The sequence below is a fragment of the Pseudopipra pipra genome, chromosome W (assembly GCF_036250125.1).
Source record: "Pseudopipra pipra isolate bDixPip1 chromosome W, bDixPip1.hap1, whole genome shotgun sequence".
In the NCBI taxonomy this organism is placed as follows: Eukaryota; Metazoa; Chordata; class Aves; order Passeriformes; family Pipridae; genus Pseudopipra; species Pseudopipra pipra.
In genome coordinates, this window is record NC_087580.1 from 44,889,261 (window position 1) to 44,916,302 (window position 27,042).

General features: G+C 39.5%; 1 protein-coding gene and 1 long non-coding RNA gene across 2 annotated transcripts in view; one reads left to right on the forward strand and one right to left on the reverse strand.

Moving 5' to 3' along the window:
* LOC135405124 (spindlin-Z-like) overlaps positions 1 to 17,098 on the forward strand; it is a 71,325-nt gene extending 54,227 nt beyond the window's left edge. The window contains exons 4-6 of the mRNA XM_064639839.1: positions 10,102 to 10,355; positions 11,325 to 11,558; positions 13,452 to 17,098. Of these exons, the coding sequence (XP_064495909.1) occupies positions 10,102 to 10,355; positions 11,325 to 11,558; positions 13,452 to 13,651 (688 nt within the window). The 3' untranslated portion in view covers positions 13,652 to 17,098. The remainder of the gene's footprint in view (positions 1 to 10,101; positions 10,356 to 11,324; positions 11,559 to 13,451) is intronic.
* Positions 1 to 26,795, reverse strand: part of LOC135405133 (uncharacterized) — a 70,942-nt gene extending 44,147 nt beyond the window's left edge. Inside the window, exon 1 of the long non-coding RNA XR_010425752.1 lies at positions 26,655 to 26,795. This is a non-coding gene — a long non-coding RNA (uncharacterized LOC135405133). The remainder of the gene's footprint in view (positions 1 to 26,654) is intronic.
* Positions 26,796 to 27,042: the final 247 nt, after the last annotated feature.

Here is a 27,042-nt window from a genome sequence, read left to right on the forward strand (position 1 = left end):
TCTGGACAATATTAATATAGATAAAGTAGAGAGAAGTCTTTAATTAAAGCACTTAAAGGCACACTATATACAGAAGTGCACTATAGTGTACAATATAGTATTGGGCTTTTACAATTTTATAGCTGTAATTAATTATCATATCTAATGGATATATCCAACCCAAAAATTGTCCAACCCTCAGAACCTCCCTCAGGTCTGCCCCAGAATTGAATCGGAGGTCTCAGGACCCCTTTTTTCATCATCATCACCATCCTCAGGTCACATCCCTTCTTTGGAGCTTTTCCAAGTTCTCCGGGCTTTCTAGGTTGCTTTGTCTACAATGATATCTTTCTAGGTACATGTCCCAAACAAGATGTACTTGCTAAGGTCTTTTCCTTGAAGAGAACATTAAACAAAACTGGAAGAATCTTGGGAATTTGATATGAAGCGTGAGAAAGGATTTTTAGTTAACTGCTATTCTCAAGTGTTAGAAACTATACAGCTATATTAAAAATCTATATGCTACAAATCTTAAGAATCCTAAGGCATCACTATTATCTTATATGGAAGTATACTGATTGTGGTTATTACACACCCATTTCTTTTATATTATCACACTCATTTTTAAAAAGGGTAGTAAGGAGTTCCCTGGGAACTACTGACCAGTCAGTCTTACCTCCATGCCCGGTAAGATCATGGAACTGATCTGCCTGGAAGACATGTGGAAACATATGGAAAACAGGGAGATGATTAGAGATGGCCAACATGGCTTCAGCAAGGGCAAGTTGTGCCTGACTAATCTAGTGCCCTTCTACGATAGAGTGACTGCATCAGTGGACAAGGGAAGAGCAACTGATGTTATCTATGTAGACTTCTGTAAGGCCTTTGATACAGTCCCCCACTACATTCTTGCCTCGAAATTGGAGAGAGATGGGTTTGATAGATGGACTGTTAGATGGATAAGGAATTGACTAATGGCTGCATTCAAAATCAACGGCTCAATGTTCAAGTAATGAGTGGTGGACCCTTGGCTCAATGTTCAAGTAATGAGTGGTGTCCCTCAAGGGTCCGTACTGGGACCAGTAGTCTTCAGTATCTTCATCGACGACAGAGTGCTGAAATCTCAGGCAGTTTACCAAGACCAAGTGCAAGGTGCTGCACCTGGGTCAGGGCAACCCCTGGTATCAATCCAGGCTGGGGGATGACCAGATCCAGAGCAGCTTTGCCAAGAAGGACTTGGGGGTGCTGATGGATGAGAGGCTGGACATGACCTGGCAATGTTTGCTTGCAGCCCAGAAAGCCAACCGTGTCCTGGGCTGCATCAAAAGCAGTGTGGCCAGCAGGTCAAGGGAGATGATTCTGCCCCTCCACTCTGCTCTTGTGAGACCCCACCTCAAGTACTGTGTCCAGTTCAGGGGTCCCCAGCACAGGGAGGACATTGACCTGTTGGAGCAAGTCCAGAGGAGGCCTCCAAGATGATTAGAGGGATGGAACACCTCTCCTGAGGAAAGGCTGAGAGAATTGGGATTGTTTGGCCTGGAAAAGAGAAGGACCTTCCAGTACCTGAAGGAAATGTACAGGAAAGATGGGGCAAGACTATTTACAAAAAAATGTAGTGACAGGACAAGGGGGAATGGGTTAAATTGAAAGAGTGTAAGTTTAGATTAGATATTAGGAAAAAATTCTTTACTGTGAGGGTGGTGAGGCATTGGAACAGGTTGCCCAGGGAAGTTGTGGATGCCCCATCCCTGGAGATGTTCAAGGCCAGGTTGGATGGGGCTCTGAGCAACGTGATCTAGTTGAAGGTGTTCCTTCCCACGGCAGGGGTGTTGGAACTAGATGATCTTCAAGGTCCCTTCCAACCCAAACCATTCTATGATTCTATGATTCTATGATTCTATGACTGACAGTGGGATTGAGTGCACCCACAGCAACTTTGCAGATGATACCAATCTGAGTGGTGCAGTTGATTCACTGGAGGGAAGGGATGCCATCCAGAGGGACCTTGACAGGCTCAGTACATGTGAGCCTCATGAAGTTCAACAAGGCCAATACAAGGTCCTGCATCTGGGTCAGGGCAATCCCCAGTATCAATACAGACTATAGGATGAATGGATTGAATGCAGCCCTGCAGAGAAGGACCTGGTACTGGCGGATGAAAAATTGATCATGAGACAGCAGCATGTGCTTTCAGCCCAGAAAGCCAATTGTATCCTGGGCTGAATCAAAAAAGCATCGCCAGCAGGTCAAGGGAGGTGATTCTCCTTCTCTACTCTGATGAGATCCCCACCTGGAGTACTGTGTGCAGTTCTGGGGCCCCCAGTACAAGAAAGACATAGACCTGTTGGAGTGGGTCCAGAGGACAGCCGTGAAAACAATCAGAGGACTGGAACACCTCTCCTATGAAGAAAGGCTGAGAAAGTTGGGGGTTATTCAGCCTGGAGAAGTCTCTGTGGAGACCTTATTGCAACTTCTCAATATATAAAAGGTGCTTATATGAAAAGACGAAGAGAGACTTTTTACCAGGGTCTGTATTGACAGGACAAGGGGCAATGGTTTTAAACTGAAAGAGGGTAGGTTTAGATTGGACATAAGGAAGAAATTTCCTATTATGAGGGTTGTGAGGCACTGGAACAGTGTTACGACCCGCCCCAGAAAAAGGGAGGGGGGGTAAACCAGGTTTTTATCAATAATTCCCTTGGGGTGGATTAGAGTGAAACAACACTGAATAATCGGTCTTTGAAAACATATACTGGCAAGGTTTATTTTAACAATTCTGTATCAACAAGCATGCTAGCAGTTTGGGTGTTGTCATAAAGCAATGCAACATAAAGATAACTTTTGGGGGGGAGAAACTGTTTAGGGGAGAGGAAAACCAGGATGAGAGTAAGGGAAAAGAGAAGCTGAGAGTGCAAAAGAAATGGACATAGTCACCGCCCACTGGATCCAGCGATGCTTGAGAGCGATGGTCGCCCACTGGATCCAGCGATGCTTGAGAGCGATGGTCATGATTCGCAGGCGGTGGGGGTGAAGGAGAACCCAAATTCTCAAAGTCACCAGTCAGTTTATATACCCTCAGCATGCTTTTGCACCTCCCTGGCATGAGGAGTTGTTTGGCTTTTTAGGGCTTAGCACTGAGGGGATGGACTCAACTGTCCACCTGAGGTATCTCCTTGCATTTTTAGGGCAAAAGTCAAAGCCTGCAAACTCCTGGAATGCATAAATCATCAACTATTTCAGTCTCTGACACCACCCCGTGATTTATGCATTCAATAATTTCTCTTCTTTTGTCGTTCACTGTGAATCTTCTTTGTGGGCGGTGCTTTTCGTATAGTGGACAGGAAGACAGAAGAGTGAAGGAAAGGAAAAGATAGCCCCAATGCACTGCAATCCCCCCCTTCAAAAAAAAACAATTTTATAATAACATAGTAAGCTAAATTGCATTAGTTACTCTCTCCACCCCGTGAGTAGTCATAGGGGATGTAATAGGATCTCAATGGCTACAATCAAATTTCTTAACATTAATGAGGTTACAAGCATACACACAAATATTTGAAATTATACATCAAAAAACACTGAGCTACTTGGGAGCTGGTAAAAGGCTTTCTTATGTTCTCTTCAGATAACACTTTCTTTTGTTTTGTTTAGATTTAGTTTCATTTGTCAATATTTTGTGAGATTTAGCCAAATATAAAATTTGATGCTTTCCGAGGCAGAGGGTTAATGCATATAATACATATTTGTATGATTCCAAATATTCATAACTTCTTGTACTAACTCCCAGGCTAAATTTGATTGAGTTTTTTGATTCTCAGTTGATTGAGACAGAACTACACACATCCAAAAGCTTCTCTCAAGCTAACCCACTTCCCAATAAAAAGACAAAACAAACTTGGCAAAAACTAAACTAGTAGTACATAAAATGGCTTGTCTTACACAATCTTACCAGCGAGTTGTTCATGTAAAAACACAAATAAGTCAACAATTATTAATAAGCTGATAATACAAGCAATTTTGGGAGTAGAGGAGACACAAACACAATGTTCGTGGCAAACTTTTACATATTGAAAACTTACTGAGACAAAAATACATACAGACATGCATATTACATAGTTATTAAGATAAAAACACAAACTCGTCAAAGAAGAGTATAAGTCTTCAGTCCTGTTGCTACTTCGTTTTCTCATGGGATACTTGTAAGCTGATAATAGAAGCAGTTGTGGGGGCAGTTATCTTTTCTGCCCCTTGCTGCAATTGAAAGCTTTATTGGTTTCATGCAGTTTGATCTCATCTGCTGGCAGGTTCCTGCGGAAAAAAAAAAAAAGAAATCTGGCCCACTACGGACCCATTATTAAAAAGAAGGAACTATCTATTTATCCAACTCCTTTTCTTATCTGGCATAATGTCACTAGGGCAGTAATAATAGAGAAGTTTGGAACATGTTTTCTCCAAAAAACAAATAAACTCAGAGCATGCTGGAACTCCTTTTTACTTCTCAGCATCTTTATTTGCTCTAGGGTGGCCAAGGTGTCAGGGGGAATACACACTGCTAATTTTCCTGTGGGAATTTGAAGTCTCAGACTTTCCAAGTGGGTGATAGTACTTGTCTGAGTCTGGTCCACTGTGGTGACATCAGCAATCTGGGCAATCAGTTCAGCTTTGTTATGTACAGCAGCTATTTGTGAGCCAGTGTCAGCATCGAGGTAACTCACTGGCAGCTGCCACTGCCCATTAGGTTTATGGACAGACCATACGGTCCATGGTGAGTGTATGGGGACAACTACCCCTTGCTCCTGCAATTCTGCAATTTCTGGGGTAATTTCTTCACGTATTCCTAAAGGGAGTGGGTGGGGGTTTACATTTGTTATTTTAGAAGGAGGCAGACTTGGAGCAGTTTGCAACAGACGGACAGAGGGGGGTGGGAGACCAAACACCCATTCTCTCCCTCTGGTATCTGTCCAGGCCCTCCCTTTTAGCAGATCTAACCCCAGGATGTTAGCTGGTAATGACCCCACAATCATGATAGTTTCTGTGGCTGTCTCATCTCCAGGTAACCAGCATTTCACCCGAGCAGTGTACTGGGGTCGGGATTTGCCAAAAACATCAGTTGCCCATATCTTTTTTTTTTTGTCTGGCTTAATGCCACACTGAGTAGCAGCTTCAGTTTGGAGTGCTGAGACCTGTGCACCCGTGTCTACCACGAATGTAACTAAAGATTTAAAAGGGCCGAGAGGAAAAGTAATTACCATATCTCCCTGGTTGTTTTCTGTAAGCTTTCTCTCATAAACCCACTGGTCATTTTTTGGCTTATTTACTTGAGAGCAGTAAGTCCAGTTTCTTGACTCAGAACTGGTCAAACTGGTTAGTCCGGTTTTTGGAGAGACTGAGGGGATCACAGTGTTGGACTCCTTAGGGGGGCTGCCCCTAGGGGGTGACTTGTGCTCTTTGATCTTATCCCAGTGCTTTATCAAGTATTCTAAATTAGCCGTGGGTAGTTTGTCCATCACTTCTCAGGGAATTCCTTTTGCAATACCTTCCACCCACAAACTGTATCTCTTTCTCCCGCTAGATGACACATTTTGTTGATAAATACTTGGCAAGGCACGTTTTTGGACCTTCCCTGCCCTCCTGCAGTGTATTCTCTGGCTACTGGTACCAGAGAACCCCAGCTGCTGACCAGTAGCTATTAATTCTTGGGCTATCTCCAACCAGGTTATTCCTGGTGGAACACCCCTTCTTCTAGGTCTGCCTTTATGCGGTCCTGTAATTGTTTAGCATAAACTTTTAGTGCATTAGGCAGACCTCGAATTAAGACTGGAAATCTCTGTGGATCTACCTCGAGTTCCATTGGGGAATTTCGTTGTGGATCTAATAATTTTGTGTGCAGTAATTGGAAACATGCGGTTTTTTGTACACTTTTTACAATGTGGCCAATTGTGGGTGTTTTAATCGTGTGAGGATCTCCCCTTTCTATAGGGTCTAACCCGCCTGCCCAGTAGGCAGCTCTTTGGGTCAGGGACCATGGGGCTCGGTTATCATTTGTGGTCAGGAAGACCCCTGGGCCCCAAAATCCTCTGGCCTCATCTTCACTTAGCAAAATCCGATCCCCCCCAGTAAGGGACACCCTCCACACATATTCAGTCTCTGATTCACTGGCTTTACGGCTGTATTTTTCCTGAATTTTGGCCAGTGATTCCCCCGTGTAAGGGGTAGTTCGTGTGGTAGTTTGCCTGCCTGTCCCCTGGCCAGTGGTTTCAGTTTTAATGAGGGGGCGCATATGTATTACCTCGTCCTCTGAATAACTTTGCTTAAACTCTTCCAATTCCCCAGAGGGGTACAGGGATTTGTTAACATCCACTGGTCTAGGGTATTTTAAATTGATGTCTTGTGATTCACAATTTTTCATTTCCAGTATCCTTTTAAGCCTTTCATTTTTTCCTTCCTCATCTTGCAGGGCTGACCAAAGCAACTAGTTAATCTCCCTCTCTCCCCGTGCTGCCTCACGCTCAGCAGTTAACTGCAAGTGTTCCTTTTCTAATTGTTCCTGTAATGTCCTCACTGACTCCTGAAGAGATCTTATCACTTCACCGGTAGATCTCTGAATAGCCGATCTTTCTTTTCGCACTGTTCTAAAGACAACACCCAAAACAGCACCTACCAGAAACAGTCCTAAACCAAGGACAAACATCAGGAGGGAATAATCCCCATATAACTCAACCGGGGGTGCCATCCCCTTTGCCTCAACCATTAACCCAGCTCAGGTTAATGTCTTTCTCCCCCTTAACCCTCTGAGGGTCGGCTTGACTCTCCCCTGGAAAAACCTTTCAACAGGTCCAGGTACCAGAGAACCTTTCAACAGGTCCAGGCCACACCAGGAAACCTTTTAACAGGTCTGATGTGCCCGGGTCACACCGAGAGGAGAAAAATTCTTACTATAATTTTACAGCAAGGGGACAGACACTATTTGACTCGCCCTCAATATCAGTTTTAGACTACACCGATTACTCCACCACATCCAAAGGATCCTACCGACTACGCCAAAAATGTTACGACCCGCCCCAGAAAAAGGGAGGGGGGGTAAACCAGGTTCTTATCAATAATTCCCTTGGGGTGGATTAGAGTGAAACAACACTGAATAATCGGTCTTTGAAAACATATACTGGCAAGGTTTATTTTAACAATTCTGTATCAACAAGCATGCTAGCAGTTTGGGTGTTGTCATAAAGCAATGCAACATAAAGATAACTTTTGGGGGGGAGAAACTGTTTAGGGGAGAGGAAAACCAGGATGAGAGTAAGGGAAAAGAGAAGCTGAGAGTGCAAAAGAAATGGACATAGTCACCGCCCACTGGATCCAGCGATGCTTGAGAGCGATGGTCTCCAGTGATGCTTGAGAGCGATGGTCTTGATTCACAGGCGGTGGGGGTGAAGGAGAACCCAAATTCTCAAAGTCACCAGTCAGTTTATATACCCTCAGCATGTTTTTGCACCTCCCTGGCATGAGGAGTTGTTTGCCTTTTAGGGCTTAGCACTGAGGGAGGGCTGGGCCCGACTGGCCACCTGAGGTACCTTCTTGCCTTTTAGGACTTAGCCCCTCTGAGGCAACTTCTTGCCTTTTTAGGGCTTAGCACTGAGGGGATGGGCTCAGCTGTCCATCTGGGGTATCTCCTTGCATTTTTAGGGCAAAAGTCAAAGCCTGCAAACTCCTGGAATGCATAAATCATTAACTATTTCAGTCTCTGACAAACAGGTTGCCCAGAGAAGCTGTGGATTCCCCATCATTGGAAAGTATTCATGGTCAGTTTGGATGGGGCTTTGAGCAACCTGATTTAATGAATCTAGGTGATCTTTAAAGGCTGATCATTCTATGATTCTGTTATTTGTAGTCAGTTAGAAACCTGTTTTCTTTCTTATGACATGTTCAGTTGCAAGCAAAAATAGTTTATCTTTGGCAATTTATTTGTTTGAAAATCATATTTCCTGCTATAACAAATAGCAGTCCAAATGAGAATGAGTGGCTGTCCAGTAGTACCAGACTTCAGACAAAGGAAAACTTGAACTGCAAGTATACCTGGCTGCTGCTCGATTTGTAATTGCATTTATGACACTTTTTGCTCTCTCCAAGGTGTTTTAAAAGGTAGTTACCAAATTAAACTGTATTATGTAGCTTTTTTCATTGTATTTTTTAAGCGACTGAAGCTTTTCACTTAATTGTACCAACTTAAAATGTTATGATTATGATTTATAGGCAGAAAGTGAAATTAACTGTGTGGTTAAACATGAGCAGTATTATTTTACCTTTTTCTATTTCAACTTTTTAGCTTCAGTAGCAGTTAGTTTTATTCTGTGAGGACACCTTAAAATGGAATTGGGATTCATTGAAGCTGAATACATTAATTACATGCAAAACAATGTCCTTTACATAGTGCCTAAGAACCAGATCTCATTTATTCAGAATAAAACTTTACTAAGACTATTTTAATTTTTTTTAAAAATAAAACTTGAGCAAGAAGTATTATTTGAACATGTGTTCAAGCTCCTGTGGAAAATTAGAACCAACTCTGCAGAGGAGTTCCTCTTAACCGGAAGAGATTAGCATTTCTATAATACCCCTAACTTTGACAACACAGACTGTGAATGCAGACTGACCTCCTTGATCAGGTTAAATCATCACAGAAATTAAATTTGACATAAGATACTGTGGAACTCTACTAAGATTTTCATGGAGAATGAATCTTGAGGTGGGACAAGCTGCTGAAGGAATTATACATCTTGTTTTTAATAGAGTTAAGATTATATCTTCAACATTAGTAATTTTATATACTGTTTTTATTATTCTTTAAGACTCATTATGAGACTTCATTGTGTCTTGTGGATCTCTATCATACATGGGCTGCTCTTTGAGTTTTCATTTTTCCTAGAGACATTTTTCTTTGGTCATTGTCACTAATCTAATGATGGATGTTGTTTTATGCAACTGATTTTTCTTTTTTTACGTTACTTTTAAGCATGCTAGTGATGTGTATATTGCCATTCAAATGAAGTGTACTATAATTGGTAATTAATCCAGAAATCTATTTTGGAATTAGCTAACATTTCTGAGAATTTTAATCAGGCAACCCACTAAATATCACTTTAGGAATGAATATGCATATTGTAACATGCTAAAATAAAGATAATATACATTTATCACAGATGTAATGTCATAATGTTCGTGTTTCTTCATACATTGTATTTACAAGTGTCAACTTACTGTTTTGATTTTTTTAAACTCAATAGAATAAAACTTGTGTAACACTGTTTTAGTGGGTTGAAACTGTCAAATAGCTTACATGACTGTTTATCAGAGCAACTGACATTTACCAGAAGGAATCTTTCAGTGCAAGTTGGATTACAAAAATGAGGAAGGGTAAAAAGTATATTTAATTTATTATCTGCTTTAAAGAATATCACTTCTATTACTGTGACCTTTGCATATCATTTTTCTTGTGTTGTACTAAAAAGGAATGTTGAAAGAATATTGTCGCTACCATGTCTTTAAAAACACTTGAAATCAAAGATACCTGCAAGTGCAAAGGGAAGCAAAATTTCCTTCAGGTGACAACAAAGGTTAGGGAAAACAAATGCTTTGAAGAATTTTAATTAACCACCACTAATGTTTCCACTGAATTCTTCCTCCTGGGGTAAGGGAATTATGTTTACTATTCTGCCAAGAGCGACAATGTAGCAAAAGTATATAATACTATTAGGTGACATTGCTCTTTCAGACCTGATTTAGAGTTTTAACAAGCAAGCTTTATTTTTGATGTTCAGTGTAGCAATGGCTAAAAAAGTTATTTTGGCTTAAGCAAACTGGTTTTAGAAACTACTATTATGAAAGCAACCTTATACAAAATGTTGAAAATGTTCCACTACTTTTCAGTGTGTTTTTTTTCCTTTTCCAGTGCAATGTAATATACTTTATACCCTAATTTGAATAAGGTGCACTAAGCTGTATGTGTTAGAAATTAATGTATCTTATATTAATATATAATAATATATTGCCTTCCTAAAGCATGTACCTCTTGTCTGGAGTAGAATTTTGAGTATGTACTTGTTTAATGTTATGTTTGTATCTGTACAGAAAGCATAGAAACAATGTTGGACCAAGCAAACCTATTTCTCAGCCACGAAGAAACATTGTAGGCTGCAGAATACAGCATGGCTGGAGAGAAGGGAGTGGACCTGTAACACAATGGAAGGGCACAGTTCTTGATCAAGTTCCTGTAAATCCCTCCCTCTATCTTATAAAGTATGATGGATTTGATTGTGTGTATGGACTAGAACTGCACAAAGATGAAAGAGTTTCAGCACTTGAAGTCCTTCCAGACAGAGTTGGTAAGCGGTTTTTTCCTATATGTGCATATGTTGTCAGAACATTTAAATTTTATTAAATTACTTTTCATTACATGGCAGATAATCTAAATGCTCTGTTTAATTTTTTTTTTATTTCACAAGTTTTTGATGATAGCAGAGATTAGTGCTGTCTCTTGTCTTTAAATGGTATGCAGAAAATTCTGTGTTTTTTCTTTTTGAGTCTTATCCCTAACAAGCTTATGTACATGTAACAGCAATAGTTCCATTAAAATTTAAACTCTGAACCAGCTGAGAAATGTCCTGACTATGTTTTCTTGTGAGTGTTTGACAGTAATTATGTGTTTGGTTGGGGGTTTTTTTCATGTGCTTTCCCTAGGTTTTAATACAAGTGGAGGGAAAAAAGCATTTTCGAAGTGAAATGACTAGTAACAAGGCTTTATTGTTTTTTATAATTAGCACTGAATTGTTAAACTGCAGGTGTTTCCAAACTGTAAAGTTCAAAGTTTACCCTAGTAATTACTTATTTCTGAATGGAATAAATTCTTGGTTTTCCTGTCTGCAAAGAAATCAGTAGCAGTCTCTAGAATGGAGTTAGGGGGAACCAAACCGAACACCTTCATTAATAACTTCATACAGCTGCTCTGTGATTTAGCCTCCCTCCCCTCCACCCACAATACAAATATTTAAAATACAGATGCTATTCCTTGTTGTGGCCTATATTGGTCTCCCTTTACTTTGCATTATGATAGTTGGATTGGGAGGGAGGGTGCAATAATGGAAAATGTCAATAAAGTGTTAACGTTAAAATAATTCTTCAAGTTCTGCTGTTCTTTGTTCTTTAACTCTCTGAAATGGACATTATTTGTTTTGTATGTGAATTGTCCAACTTTCAAACAAATTTATTCATGAATCTGGATAAAGATTAATTTTTGCAAAGACTTATTTCTGTACTTTTTGAATGGACATACTTATGAACTACTACCATTTCAGCTTCATCTCGAATTAGCGATGCCCACCTGGCAGACACAATGATTGGCAAAGCTGTGGAACATATGTTTGAGACAGAGGATGGCTCAAAAGATGAATGGAGAGGGATGATCTTGGCTCGAGCTCCTATTATGAACACATGGTTTTATATTACCTACGAGAAAGATCCTGTCTTGTACATGTACCAACTCTTAGATGACTATAAAGAAGGTGACCTTCGCATTATGCCTGATTCCAGTAAGTAGAACAGCTACTTTTTTCTTCTGGAAAGTGGCATCTCTGTATTATTGTATGGCTTATGGGTTATATATGGAAAAGAGAGTTGACAAACAAGGATCTTTTTAAGTATCAAGACTAGAAAGGTTTACAGCACAACTGAAGAAACATCTGTATTAAACAATTTCTGAAATATTTTACTTGAATCAGTGGTGAAATATGCAGTAAATACTGGAAAATCCTTTTCCATTATAATTCCGAATTCTGATAAAGATATACATACTGTTGTGGAAGAGATTACACTTAGATTTTTTTTTTTACACTGACAAACTAGATACTTTCTGTTGTTATTTTCTTATAGAAGTGTCACAAATCAAGAGCCATCTCAAGGAGTTGTATTTTTGAAGCAGTTCTTATAAAAATAATGTTTTGGGGCTAACTAAAATAGTCCAGTTAATTTAGTCTAGGTAGGTTTCTTCAGTTTGGAAAGTTTTTGAATAGTTTCTTGGAGGAAAGAAGCACTAATTTTTGAAAACTCATTTTCTCTCACATGTTTAAACACGTAAACAGGAAAAAAAATTCAATAGGTTAGGAGGAATATTTTTTCTTCCTTTTTTGAAGTGAAAGTTATTGTTTTTTTCCTCTAAATATTTTCACACAGTGTTGTTCAAGGAATTATAGCTAATACCAAAAAAAAAAAGAAAAAATTTTGTCAAGAATATTGTACTCTCGTTGTCCTGCACCTCAAAAGCACTTCTCTGACAGAGAAGCAATTTTGGCTTTGAAGTAAATCATTAATTCGATAGCCAAACACTAATTTGCAATGCACTAAATAAATATTATTTAAAATTAATTCATTGAGTTTCTGAGACTGTCTTCCTTCAGATCTAGCAGTGGCTGAGTAAACAGGTGGCACTTACTTGCATAACCTCTGTACTAATCCTATGGTTTTAGACTTTTTTCCAGCCTAACAAAAATCAACATATCTGTGGCTTGAGAGGGAGCCACAAATATTAATGGAAAAATTGACCTTCCTATTTGTAAAAAAAACAAATAAAGCAAGCTCTTTCAGAGTTGCCACCCTGAAATACCTTGCAATTACTTTTTAAATTCTGCTTTGCTTTCCTCTTTCTTAGAAAAATAAGTTAAAAAAGACTTATGCTTTTCATATTTAAGAATTAACTTTTTAATGTGTTTTTTTTTCCTGAGACTATCTATTGTGGGTCCCTTCCAACTCAGGATATTCTATGATTCTATGATTACTTACCTCTGTTTCTAAGACACTATGAACTATGAACTACCTTCCCTGAATTTGGATTTTTTACAGACAATGCGAATTGTGTCTTTAGGGATACTTCTGGGTAGATTTTGCTAGAAAAGTAAATAATATAGTTAAACTTCTCAACAGTATCCATTCTAGTGTGAAATCAAAAGCTCCTTTCAACAGCATTATTCATTAAGGAGGTTGCACTTAGCTTGGAAGATGTGGGTTTGTTGCAATGGCATGTTTGCATTGACATTTTGGATAGCGTGTGGGCTCTAGCACACCTGCCTTTCTGTTAAAGACACTAAATGCCTTGTTCTGCTGGGGGCTTAAATTCAATTATCTACAAACATTTTGTAATTGGTGTGTAAACCTTCATGTCGAAAGATTTACTTTTCTAACCAATTGAAGTGCTATTTTTTTCTTCATAAAAGTGAGGATGGTATTACCTAAAAAAATAAAATCTGTGACTACTCTCTAGAAGCATGGCAATAGTTAGGTGTTTGTCTAAACAACTCAACTTGTTTTAGACATACTCTGCATTTTAAACTTGTGATTGTTTCTTAACTTTTAAAGAAGTCTCTGCAGTTTTGTATATTGGAAAAAATTCATAAATGTCTACCAAAGTACATTGTATTTTCATATTACAGATGATTCACCTCCTGCAGAACGAGAACCAGGTGAAGTTGTGGACAGCCTGGTAGGCAAACAAGTGGAATATGCCAAAGAAGATGGCTCAAAACGGACTGGCATGGTCATTCATCAAGTTGAAGCCAAACCATCTGTCTATTTCATCAAGTTTGATGATGATTTCCATATTTATGTCTATGATTTGGTGAAGACATCCTAGGCGTCATCATGAACTTCTGCCAAATTTGTGGAACTATTAAATGTAAAATTTGTAGACACAGACTTGACTGTTTTTCAGTTAAATGAAAGCTTAAATGTCCCTGCGAACCCACAATCTCTGCTAGCAACTCTATTTGTTCTGAATAATACAAATTTATGTGAACATGACACATCTTGTGTAAGAGAACTCCTTTTCTTGAAGGAAGTCAATATATTTGGGTGGTAGGGAGTTAAAAGCAAAGAACAGTTGCAAATTCAAGCTGTGTGAAATCAATCTAGTATTGTAATCTAGATTTTTTCATAGATTAACTTTTCCTTCAACCTTGCATCACCTGTTCAACTGCCACATTCAAGTGTAGTTTGCTATTTTCCATATGCCTTCTTTTGCAACATTAAATTTAATTTCTTGGCTACTGGCAGTCCTTGTTTTCTGGCTTGGGACAGAGGTGACTTTTCTGAAAGATTTAAACAGTTTGTGCAGCAGTAGGGAGTATCTAACCCAAGTAACATCAATTTACTGTGTTTCTACATTTCATTTCAAATTAAGTTTTTTAAGAACTTGCAGTACATGGAAATACTTGTGCATTTTTACTAGTCACAGGGCAGTAGGGTATCAGGTGTTTGACTTATGCACCTTTCAGTGAAAAGGCTTTAAACTATAAAAATATATTTAATCTGCATATCCAGTTAATTAGAAAATGCAGGTTAAGCGCCTGTGTTTACAAATTGTACGAACCAGTAAAATACATCACAACAAAGCTGCCTTTAATCCTAAATGTTGTACTCTGTTTTGTTATACACATTTCGTAGCAGAATACAAGTGCTTGGTGCCACAAGTTTAACAGTATATAATGCTACTTAAGCAGACTTTAGACTACACATTGGCAATCAGTAGTCTCTCATTTAATATCAGAACCTAGCAACCTGGATGTTTGTATGTGGACTTAGAAACCTAGTATTAGTTAATCTTTTCCACAGTAAATACAAGTTTGGGGGGGGTCCTTTTACACTGATGACCTCCTTTAGAGAAGGAGAAGGAGATGCATTTGTTGCCTTCTGCTCAATCTGCTGTATTCCTTTGCTTTGTTTTGTGTTGGGCTTTGCTATTGGTTTTAACCATTTTGGTTCAAGAAGGCATCTTTTCAATGTATTCTTTTTCTGGCTTTTCCATGTAAGGAGTGTCCAGACAAATCTACAGTTTAAACCTGTTGTTGCCTTTAGTGGTGTACTTGCTTTGAGGTATGCCGTTAATGTGAATTTCATTCTATGAACACTAGAGTTTTGCATGCCAGTGGTGTACTATCTAATGAGAGCTATAGACAGTCTCAGTGGTTCAGTCATCTGCATTAGATTGTGGATGTAAATAACAGCTCACAACAACAGAATCCTTTCACAGTTTTAATCTTGCAAGATAGTTGAAAATCAAGGGTAGGGTATTTGTTGTTTTTTAAGAATAGCAACTTTTAAAAGCATCGTAATTGTAACAAGGATCAGCACAGCGACAAAATTGTCATGTTAAAGCAGAGCTCTACAAGCTTCAAAGCACTGCTTCACAGAAATACAGTATGTGAAGAATGTGAATACAGTCAATGCTATTGATGGAAAGAAGGAATACATAGATATCCAACCTTATGATGTCAGTGGGAGGATGCAGGAGAGGTACTGTTAATCAGAGATCAGAGGTCTGACCTCTATTGTGGGTATTCTTGATATCAAAGACTCAGTGGTTTAAGTCCTTTTCTGTCCATTTTTTTGCCTGATTTCATATTTTAGCCTTAAGGCTTGTGCCTCATTATGCTGTTAAATGGTAATACTGTATAAATATGGTATCAATTCTTTGTCCCTTGCTACTATATTGCATTATATCCTGTATTTCATCATGGGCTACCAAAGGTAGGCTATTGTCTTTCAGTTCACAACTTCTTTAAGCACTATCTGAGTCCGTAAATTTTCATTGTGTTTTGAACAAAATGAGCAGATTTGCAACACAGTGCTTTCATCCTGCAGATCTGTTATGTGCTTTCTATTGACTCTTAAGAGTCCTGCATGTAAATCTCAAAGCTGAGCCTGGCTCCATGAGCCCAAGCTGATATTTGTGACACAACAATGAGTGTATTGATTACACACAAAATACATGAATAACTTAGTACAATGAATTTTGGGCTTTACATCTAAGGATGTAACAACAAGGTTTGTTTTGAAATATTTGAGGTTTAGGTCTACTGGAACATTTTTACCATTAGGCTTGCATTTGTGAGTTTTTATGTAAACCACTCTAATACACCATATTTTGCTAATTAGAATATAATCTATACAGTATATACTGTCAAATTTTATGGTTGTTTTCGGATGTCCCCATTGTCTGTTGCATGGGTTTTTTCTTTTCATCTTTTTTTCTTAAGGTTTGTGGGGGGAGTGTTTTTGATTTTGTGGTTGTTTTTTTAATAGCTTAAACCACCTTTTTGAGACTTGAGACTAATTCCACTCCCTGCCATCTGCTTTGGGCTTTATTTTAGGCTCATGTTTCAGATCTGCATGCAGTGTTTGCATTACCCTAGTAACTACATGTTGGTCCCTTGTTCTAGGGGTTCAACATTACTTTCCAAATTTATCATAGGTCTTGTGATGACACAAGCCATGGATCTATATATAAAAGTTATTGGCCTCTCATTTACCTGCTGTAGTATTGTTGTATATTGTGTGTGCATGATGTCAATCTGCCATGTAAAACTTTTAAAAAGGAAAAAAAAACCCCTTAAACGCAGACCATCCTTTTTTGCATGCTTAGAAGGTTAGAACATTCAATGTAACAAACTGAAGTTGCATGTTATAATGTTTAGGTTTGGAGTTTGTTTTGTTTTTATTTTGTGTTCAGTTTTTTGTGAATTTACTTATTGTGCTGTTTGAATGGTTGTTAGTAGGATTAAATGCACTGGTGAGGCGAACATAGTGCCAACAGAAGGTAATTTTCCAGTTGTATGTGTCATACAGCATTTGAAGGGACCATGTATTCTGTTAAAGAATAAATAAAATCACAATTGATAATTAAAACACTGATTTTTTTTTCTTTTGAATGCCAAAGCCTAAACTAAGTTGGACTACATAAAGACTTAAATACTTTGGGGAAAATCCTATTTATTACAATAATAATTATAATTATGGTAAAAACAGTTTCTGGTTCCTTGAAAATGTTGTGCATTTTGTATTTTACATCATTAGTGCAATTTGGACGGTTCTTGGTATGTGTATAGTTCAAAGGTCTTCGTGTTCACATTTTAAAATTAGGTAGTGACTTCATCTTTAGAGCTTGGTTTCATTATTTTTATTTTCTTTGCATTTAGAAGTATGAACACTTTAAATCTGTTACTTAATTCTGTAAGTAATTTTTATAATTATGATGTAACTCTATCCTTAAAACATTTAAATAAAATAAATCCTTTATGTGCAACTCATGACTGTAAATTTTATTCTCATGAGCAAAATGTAGTGATGTGACTTCAGATTGTGAAGAAGCAGTTTCTTCAGTATTTTAATTTAAAAGGACTTAGTATTTTAAAGTTGGGCCACATGTACTGGTGTGCTGGTATAATACTTTCCCCTATGAAGTAAGTTTGCTTGCTAAGTCAAATCTTTTTAATTTTTTTCCCCATGTAAGTATGAATGTCAATAAGATGGAATTTAACTGAGGTAAAGCATAATGCTTAAATTGTATTTCACCGAAAGCAGAAAAATTCCTCCTCAGGGATTTATGCAAGTCTGTGAGGAAACCTCTTATTTCCAGAACACACTATAGCTCACACTGTTAGCAGTAGTTCAGCAGCAGGGAACAGTAGAAGCATTTGTCAGTGTTTAGCTAATAGATGTGACTGCTTTGAATTATTGTGCTTAACTAAAATTGGAATTTTATTTTACTCACTGAATTAAAAAAAAAAAATAGAATTTATCCAAAGCTAGACATGATGAGCAGTGAAGAGAATAATACCACAGTGCTGTGAATTTCCTTGAGACATATTAAGGTTTTCATACTAGTACATGAACACTTAATTATTTTATGTCATTAAAGGTAAATTACCAAGCTTGACTTTGAATACTGAAATCATGAGATTTTCCTTATTCCTCCCTCTTCTCTGATTATGGGGGAAAAATCTTATATGAATACCCCAAAATATATTTTTGGCACCAAGTTACCAACACCCCTGGATAGTGGGAAGGAGTGTACCCTCATCAAGTTCACAGATGATGCAAAACTGGGAGGAGTGGCTGATACACCAGAGGGTTGTGCTGCCATCTAGAGGTACCTTGACAGGCTGGAGAAATGGACTGAATTTCAACAAGGGGAAGTGCCAAGTCCCACATCCTGGGGAGGAACAACCCCATGCACCAGTACATGATGGGGGCTCACCAACTGGAAAGCTGCTTTGCAGAAAAGGACTGTATGTGTGTAGTGTCCTGGTGGACACCAAGCTAAACGTGAGCCAGCAATGTGTCCTTGTGGTAAAGAAGGCTAACAGTATCCTGAGCTGCATTGGGATATTGTTGCCAGAAAGTCAAGGGAGGTGATCCTGTTGCAAAGCAATTTAAATTTAGTAGTAGAATGGCTAAGGCTTAGTAGGAGAGTAGGCCTAGAAAGCAACACTCCAAAGTAGTAAGGTAGCAACCTTGTTTGTGTGCTGAAGAAGTGGAAACCATAATCAAAGGACCTAGTCAAGCATGTATATAACGATCTGTTACCTAGGATGTGGTAAAGGTCTGTTAAACAGTTTCTAGGGGTAAGACAACTTAAGCAGATTTATGATTAGAGTAGATGATTATTAATTGTTATCAGTATGAAGTATGAGCTTGTTTGTAACTGCACCTGGTTTGCTGTGGAAACTGTAACCGTTTTGCCGTGGAAACTGCACGTAAACTTGTTTGTGTATAAAAGCTGAACTGAGAATGAGGGTCTTTGGAATCCTGACTTGGGGCGTTAGCCCGCAGGTTCCCGGGGCCCCGAATAAAGCACCGCATAAACCGGCACTCTGTTGGTTTGTGGTTTTTTTTTGGATTACGGGCAACAATCCCTCCCCTTTATTCAGCACTGGTGAGGCTGCATCTAAAGTACCATGTCCAGTTCTGGGCCCCTCAGCACAAGACAGTCTTGGACAGCGAAGAGCCACAAAGATGATTAAAGGACTGGAGCATCTCTCCCATGAGGAGAGGCTGTCACCTGGCTTTATAGGGACAGACAAGTTCTTTTGGAAATCCTTGGCAGAATGATGATGAAATTAAGTTGTAGTTACATTTAAAGTTTTATTTTTTACCAGACTTTTATGATCAACATAGAATGTTATGATCAGGGTAGCACAGGTGTTTTAATAAGCAGAATCAGTGTAGCACAATTTTATAAGTAGCATAGCACAGAATTTTATAGCACAGTTTAGCTTATGGTTTCTAATCAACTGGACCCTCTGCAGATCAGGTCAAATCTTAATACATGACTTGCCATATCAATATAACAATCATAATCTAGGCTTGAAAGATGTAAAAGAATACGAGTCACTCAATCCTCGATAGAAGCAGATGATGTGGGAGGCATCCCTGACCACTGGAGGATCACAAGTTTTGCCGTCCAGCAGCAGTTTGGTCCAAATCCCACTTAGGACTTTTAACTGCTTGATCTTATAGGCAGTGCTCTGTGTGCTGCTAAGCTTCCCTGTTCTGTGTCAGGGTCACCACCTGATTGACCAGGTGCCTGGGACCTTCAAAGCCATTGAGGAGAGTAGTTGGCCTGTCATCCAGGAACCTGGAGACTGATAAGAAAGGGGAGAAGTCTTCCTGGTGCACAAGACCTTCAAGGCCTGATGAGGGAAAAGGGGACTGATATGTGACCAGTTCAGTCACAGGGAATGGCTATTTACCTAATGGCATTAGTTATGTTAACCATATTACCAGGAGTCAAAAGTAGGTGGTCACATTGAGAGAGCTGGGACTGTTTATTTAGCCTGGAGAAGAGAAGGCTTGGAGTTCTCATCAATGTGTACAAATACCTGATGGGAAGGAATGAAGAAGAGGGAGACAGGCTCTTCTCAGTAGTACCTAGTGACAGGTTGAGAGCCAATGGGTACAAAATGAAACACAGGAATTTCCATCTCAACATTAAAAAAACTTTTTTTTTTTACTGTGAGTGTGACTGAACACTGGAACAGGTTGCCCAGAGAGGTTGTGGAGTCTCCCTTCTTGAAGATAATTCAAGAGCTGTCTGGACATGGTCCTGGGCAACCAGTTCCAGATTACTCTGCTTGGGGAGGAAGGGGGAGGGGGGGAGTATGTGGACCAGGTTCCAGCCTCAACTATTTTGTGATTTTTAGGATTGGCAGCCTGGGAAGTTATCAAGCTTCTAAGCATTCTTTTCAGGGTTTATTCTTCCAATTTTACTAGTTTTACTGCTCTGAATTCCTCAGTTCCTCTTCCAGATTTGGAGTATAGCAGCAGTATATGTACAATATAATGTAGCTGAGGTCCCACTGGTGTCAATAAGCTGGTATATACTTAACACTTAACTATTCTGCTTGGATGTTAATTACTGCTTTCTGTTGCACATCCCTCTTAAATCATTGTCATGATTTACATAACTTCAGTTGAGCAAAAAATGTAAATGGCTTTTGTAGTCTGACAATTAAAATACCTATATATTTTAGCAAATTTTCTTCTCCAATTAATCCTTAAAATTACTTGTGAAAATCACTCCATTGAATACAAGTCCTTTTTTTGAACATCTCCATGCTTTTTGGTGTCACATTGTTACTCAGGTCTCTACACTAGACTACCCTGTTCAAAGTTGACTTTGGTAATGAACACTGACATCTATGCACCTCAATTTGAGCAAACTTCTTTTATTTTTTTTCTTTAGTATGTTCCACTTGGACCTAACATTTGAGAGACATATTTTTAGTAGTAAATTAAGATAATCACCACAACTTAAAGCACACTTTATGCTACTTTAAATGAACATTCAAGTTAAATCAATGGAAATTTACATAGCCACTATTTGGGGGGGGAAAGGAACATTTTATTTTTTTACAAAATCTAATAACACTTGTGGGGAAGATAACTCTGAAAGAGCATCTAATCCTTTAAATATGTATGAGGAAATATAAGATCCTTATGCATTTTGCACAAAGAGTTTGGACAGCTGATTTTTAGTTCTGCAGAACTATCTACATGTGGTATATACTCACCTTTGAACTGGATTGTGAGATGTCTTCTTAAAGTATCCTTATGAACATTTTGATCTACAAATGGAGTTGTGCTGAGAATGGTTTGTTGTGTTCTCTGCAAATGTTCTAATTAATTGGGTTTTGCAGTACTGACTTCTAACCATTTTTAACTTAGAAAAGCAGGTATCTAACATAAATGCTTATGAATTTAACGATTTAGAAAACAAAGTAACATTTTAAGCTATAACAGCAAACAATGTTAATAGCAGAAACAGTACAAAACAAATCTATTATGTGATCCAGAGATCATTCTCAAAAGTGTTAAGAAAGAGGGCAACAGCAAGTTATGCAAATGTCTATTTTTGCTACATTCATTACCCCATATTTCATTGGGAAAGGATGAACTGTCTCCATGGGGATCCTCACTAATCTCAGGTTTTGTGCACTCATTCTACATTTGATGCCTTCAAAAAATATTCGCTCTGCCTCACGCAAAGTTCTTCTCTTGTTAGTGAGCCTCAGTTTATTGTCTACTGGCACATTGAACGAATAAAACAAAAAGTGAGATTTATCATGCAGTTTCCTGAGAAACTGAGGTGGAAAAGTTAACTTACTTGATTCAAAATTTCTGATGGATAGATCCAATAACTACTGAATTGGGAACTGAGAATGACAGTTTGTTCCAAGAGAATGAAAAAAAAATGCTAACTACATAGTAAACACAGGCCTTTCTTTAGACTTTACTGAAGAGAAAAAAAAAATCTAAGATGAATTATATAAGTTATGTGGAAGGGAGTGTCTGCTCCTTTAAGGGTTTCTGGTCAAGGACCTTTTTCAATGAAAACACGGATAATAAGAAAAGGAGAAAGCCATAAACAAGACTATCCCAGGGACAGAAATTTGATGACAAATGATAACAGAAGCACTTCAAGGAAGACCAACCTGGACTTGGCAACTGATAAGATTGTATATCAGGGGGTATTTCGGACACCAGGGTGTGAGGGGATGCAGGAATCTACAAACCCATGAATCAACATGCAGAGGAAAGGGGGAACAATCAGGAACAAAGGTGGAGTAGACAGAAAGGAGTATAAAAAGGGCTGGTCACATTCCTGTCATCATGCTTGTCTGGCTGAGTACTGCTCCTGATCACCAGAGTCTGTCCTTGCTTCTTATCCCTTCTTATTAAATCTTTTCTTAACTATCTGTGCAATTGTTACGACCCGCCCCAGAAAAAGGGGAGGAGGGTAACCCAGGTTCTTATCAATAATTCCCTTTGGGTGGATTAGAGTGAAACGACACTGAATAATCGGTGTCTGAAAACATATATTGGTAAGGTTTATTTTAACAATTTTGTATCAACAGGTATCCACAGGTATGCTAGCATTTTGGGTGTTGTCATATAACAATGTGACATAGAGATAACCTTTGGGGGGGGGAGAAAATGCATAGGGGAGAAAGAAAGGATAAGAGTAAGGGAGAGTAAGGAAAAAGAAAAGATAACAGTGGAAAAAAATGTATATAGTCACCGCCCACGGGGTCCAGCGATGACACTTGGTAGTTGCCGCTTCCATGTCTGTCAGTTGAAGTGGTGGCCTTGATCTGCTGGGGGTGAAGGAGGGAAGCCCCCACACGCCAAGAAGTTATGAGTTATTATATCCATGGTTAGTGTCACGGGGCATGCCTCTAGCCTCCAAAACTCTCCCTGGGCCTGCGCAGAGTTTCTGTGTCTGTCCTGGTTCCTGCCTTTTTAGATTGGCAGAGGGGGGGATGGGCTTTGATGGGCCATCAGAGGTCCTGCCTTTTCAGGGCTTGACACCTCCTCAGAGGTATAATGCAAAGGTCAAAATCCTGCAAGAGTCTCCTAGAATGCATAAATCATTAACCATTTCAGTCTCTGACAGTAATCTCACTCTCTATCCTGTGATGAAAGGACTAAGTGCCAGTTACTGGTGAGACCTGTGTGTGTGTAAGTGAAATTTGGTGCTAGCAACTAGAGTCAGACTGGGAATGTAAGCACCCTGCAACCTGTGGTGTCGGCTACTGGAGTGAGTGGGTGTCATAGAATCAGTAGTTGAGGGGCCATAGCTTTATGGATCTAAGGAAGGTTCTGCAGACTTTGCGTCTGGGATGTCAACTACTTTGGCAACTGGTGCAAGTGGACTGGGTGCCAGCTACTGGAGTCAGACCATGGTGTAGATACCTCTGGCCTGTGGTGCCAGCTACTAGAGTGAGTGAATGTCTCAGGGCTACTGGAGTGAGGGAGGGGTCTTAAGTCTCCAGCCACTGGAGTAGATACAGGCATGTGTGCATGTCCCAAGAGCCAGCTACTATGAAGGATCAGCATAAGTGAGGTGAATGAGGGGCTCAGCTCTAACATCTAGAGCAGGACTGTGGGTCAGAGCCTCTGTGAACTGTCTGTATCTTCCCCAAACCTGGTGTGGGGGTATGCGCATCTATAATTCCCTAGAAAACTTCAAGGTGTATTAGCCATTGAGTAGGAACCTGTGAAGCAGGTAAGAGGGCATAGGATCTGGGCAGCGATACTAGATGGACAGAGAGGGCTGTGCCATACTCAAGGGATACATGAATGTGCATGTGTTTGTGAATCTAAAGACCATTGTGTGTGTGCCTTCACTAGTAACCTTCTAGCTCTACCAGCCAAAGAGGTGGATGAGGACATGACTGTCTAGGTTTGGTTTATGTGGGTCCTGTATATACATGCTGTTGAAGACAATGCCTTGTTAGTAGCAGTCTGTGTAATCAACTCTGTCAGTGTCCTGCATGTCTGTCTGTGTGCGTGTGTCTCTGGTATATGTGTTTATCTTTGCTACTGGTTGAACCTGCAAATGGGAAATGGTCCCTAAGCTTGGGCAGAGACCCCAGGCAACCCAGGCTGGAGTCCAGTAGCTGGGAAAGAGGAAGTCCTGGGCCAGAGCTACTGGAGACAGCATCTGCACTCTTAACATTCCTTAGAAATTATTGCCTGGTATGGATGATGATCTCTATTGCTATAAAAACAAACAATATTTTGATGGTCCTTAACTTCGTATTAAAAAATCCAGGAGTGTACACGGAGGAAGATGCATAATATTTTTGCCTCCATAGAATTAGTTTAACACATGGTATGTCTCATATTTAAAAAATAATAGGCAAATGGCCTAAATTTGACCTCACATGTGCTCCAATTTCAGAATTTTTACAGTTCAAAAATAATGTTAGTTACACTCTCACCGATAATCTGAAAGAATGTGAAAAGGGAGATCTGAATGGCTGGAGATTTATAGAATATAGTAGCGTGTGGAAGGAAGGAAAAGTCATGATGAGTGCTAAAAAAATGCACTGTAGTAAATTTGTGATGCATGCAGTCATCTGCCTCAAGTATCTTTCACTTCTCACTTTATGTTGAGATGTTCCTCTATGGAGTAAAAAACATCTCCATTCAATACAGGATTCAAATTGCAAAGAAAAGTGATTTTGATGACTTTTTTTCACACAGATCAATAAAGAGCAAGGGAAAGTCTGCACAGTGCCGATGAAGAAATTTGATTCTACTTTCAAATATATTTCCACTTTTCCAAAAGCTATCTGATTATATCTCTGATAAACATTTTAGAAATAATCAGTATGATTTTATTTTTCCAACTATCTTAGTTTGGTTTTCTTGTGACTGAGATTAGCCATTAATCTTGAATGGCTACTTGACAGGATAAGTGAGTCAAAGGACTATTGGATCTTTATCACTATTGGGATAGCAATGAGAAAACAGCCTCCAGTAAGATATAATGGCAAGTGAATCAACTGATGGCTTTTTACTAGCTTCTTTACCATAGTTATACGGAGAGATAAATGCTCAGTTCTGAAGCAATAGTCCTTTAATCCCAGGGCCAGATTATGGTTGGTCTTGTCCTATGCATAGCTTGCTCTTTTCCAGGCACCCACCAAAGCTGCTCTATTACTCCCCTCCACAAGTGGACAGGGGAGAGAAAATATAGTTAAAGGCTCATGAATTGAGATAAGGACAGGGAGATAAGGACTCACCAATTACCATCACAGGCAAAACAGACTCAACTTGGGGATATTAATTGAATTTATTACTAACAAAATCAGAGCAGGATAATAAGACGTAAAATAAATCTTAACAAACACCTTCCCCTGTCTCCTCCCTCCTTCTAGGGCTCTACCTCCTCCCCTCCAGCAGCACAGGGAGACTGGGAATGGGGGTTATGGTCAGTTTATCACACATTTTTTCTTCCACTGATAAGGGAGACGAGTCCTTCCCCCTCTCCAGTGTGGGGTCCTTCCCACGGGAGACAGTTCTCCATGAACTTCTCTAGAGTGAGTCCATCCCGCAGTTCTCCACAAACTGCTGCAACGTAGGTCACTTTTCCACAGGGTGCAGTTCTTCAGGCACAGCCTGCTCCAACGTAGGTCCCCCACAGGGTCACAAGTCCTACGAGGAAACCTGCTCTAGAGTGGACTACTCTCTCCACAGGTCCACAGGTTCCTGCCAGGAGTCTCAGTGGCAGGAGGGCCTACCCCAAGATCCAATCAGAGAATGCCTACAATGCAAGTTGCCATCATGCAAGTTCAACTGCTGGTGCCAGGGTATTGTCTTGATGTTGAATTATGCTAAAACCGGACTGGTTCACCAGACTTCAAATACACATCTTGCTTTCTGAAGCAGGATTTGACTGATAAGATAGTCTTCTGGCCTGTAGATCTGTGACTACCAGTCAATCACTTAATACTATAAAAGTCCAGTCCCCTTTCATACAGTCAGGCTCTTCTAACATAACCCTTCTTGGGGTGTATGTATGGAGATTCCTCCCTTGGGTGGGGACACCCTCCAAGGATACTCCTTGAGGCTGAGAGAAAGAGATCTCCCCACAAGCATTGGTATGGGTGAGTTACATCAAATCTCTACTTAATTATTTCTTTTTGCTAGTTTTAATATAATTGCTTCAATAATTGCTTCAATATAGTGCACTATCCTATCTTATACTATACTAGTAGTTTTAACTTTTATACTGTGTAGTAAATAATTCTGATTAAGATCTTTGTCTCATCATTTGTAATAATAAATGATTCATTTTATATAAATATTCTCATTTTGCCAATAATTAAAACCAGTGGGACAAAAGTGGTTCTATCACACCTCTGTAATTCCTTAAGTTTAAACCGTTGACATAATCCAAGACTAAGACTGGATCCAGCCGCACCTAGACTCCTGTCTGAGAAGGAGTTTAGAAAGCAAGGGAATCCTTTCTGCACCTTGTGACTCAATGGTAGAGCTTTTTTTAATAAATTTTGTCTAAGCCTTCCACTTCCAACTGCAATAAACCTGCTCCAGCATGGGCTTCCCACACATTCACATCCCTCTTTCAGGCATCCACCTGCTCCAACGTGGGTCTCCTCCATGGGTTGCAGGTGGATCTCTGCACCCCTGTTGACCTCCATGGGCTGCAGGGGGACAGCCTTGTTGCCCGTAATCCAAAAGAAACACAAACCAACAGAGTGCCGGTTTATGCGGTGCTTTATTCGGGGCCCCGGGAACCTGCGGGCTAACGCCCCAAGTCAGGATTCCAAAGACCCTCATTCTCAGTTCAGCTTTTATACACAAACAAGTTTACGTGCAGTTTCCACGGCAAAACGGTTACAGTTTCCACAGCAAACCAGGTGCAGTTACAAACAAGCTCATACTTCATACTGATAACAATTAATAATCATCTACTCTAATCATAAATCTGCTTAAGTTGTCTTATCCCTAGAAACTGTTTAACAGACCTTTACCACATCCTAGGTAACAAATCGTTATATACATGCTTGACTAGATCCTTTGATTATGGTTTCCACTTCACACAAACAAAGTTGCTACTTTGGAGTGTTGCTTTCTAGGCCTACTCTTCTACTAAGCCTTAGCCATTCTACTACTAATTTAAATCGCTTTGCAACAGCCTGATTCACCGTGTTGTAGTGGTTTGGACTTTGTTTTCCCCCAGAGGCTAAGAAAAGTGGTAGACCCCAAGGGGTGGAAACCCCTGGAAGTTTTGAAGTTCTGCCCAATGGGCGCTCCTGCAAAAATGTAAACATATCACAAGCTCACCGGAAGAGATGAGTTGTAGTTTGGTTGTTGTAGGAGAGGTGGCCATGTTGTAGAGCCACGAGGAAGGGGCTCTGAGCCCCTTGGGCCCTC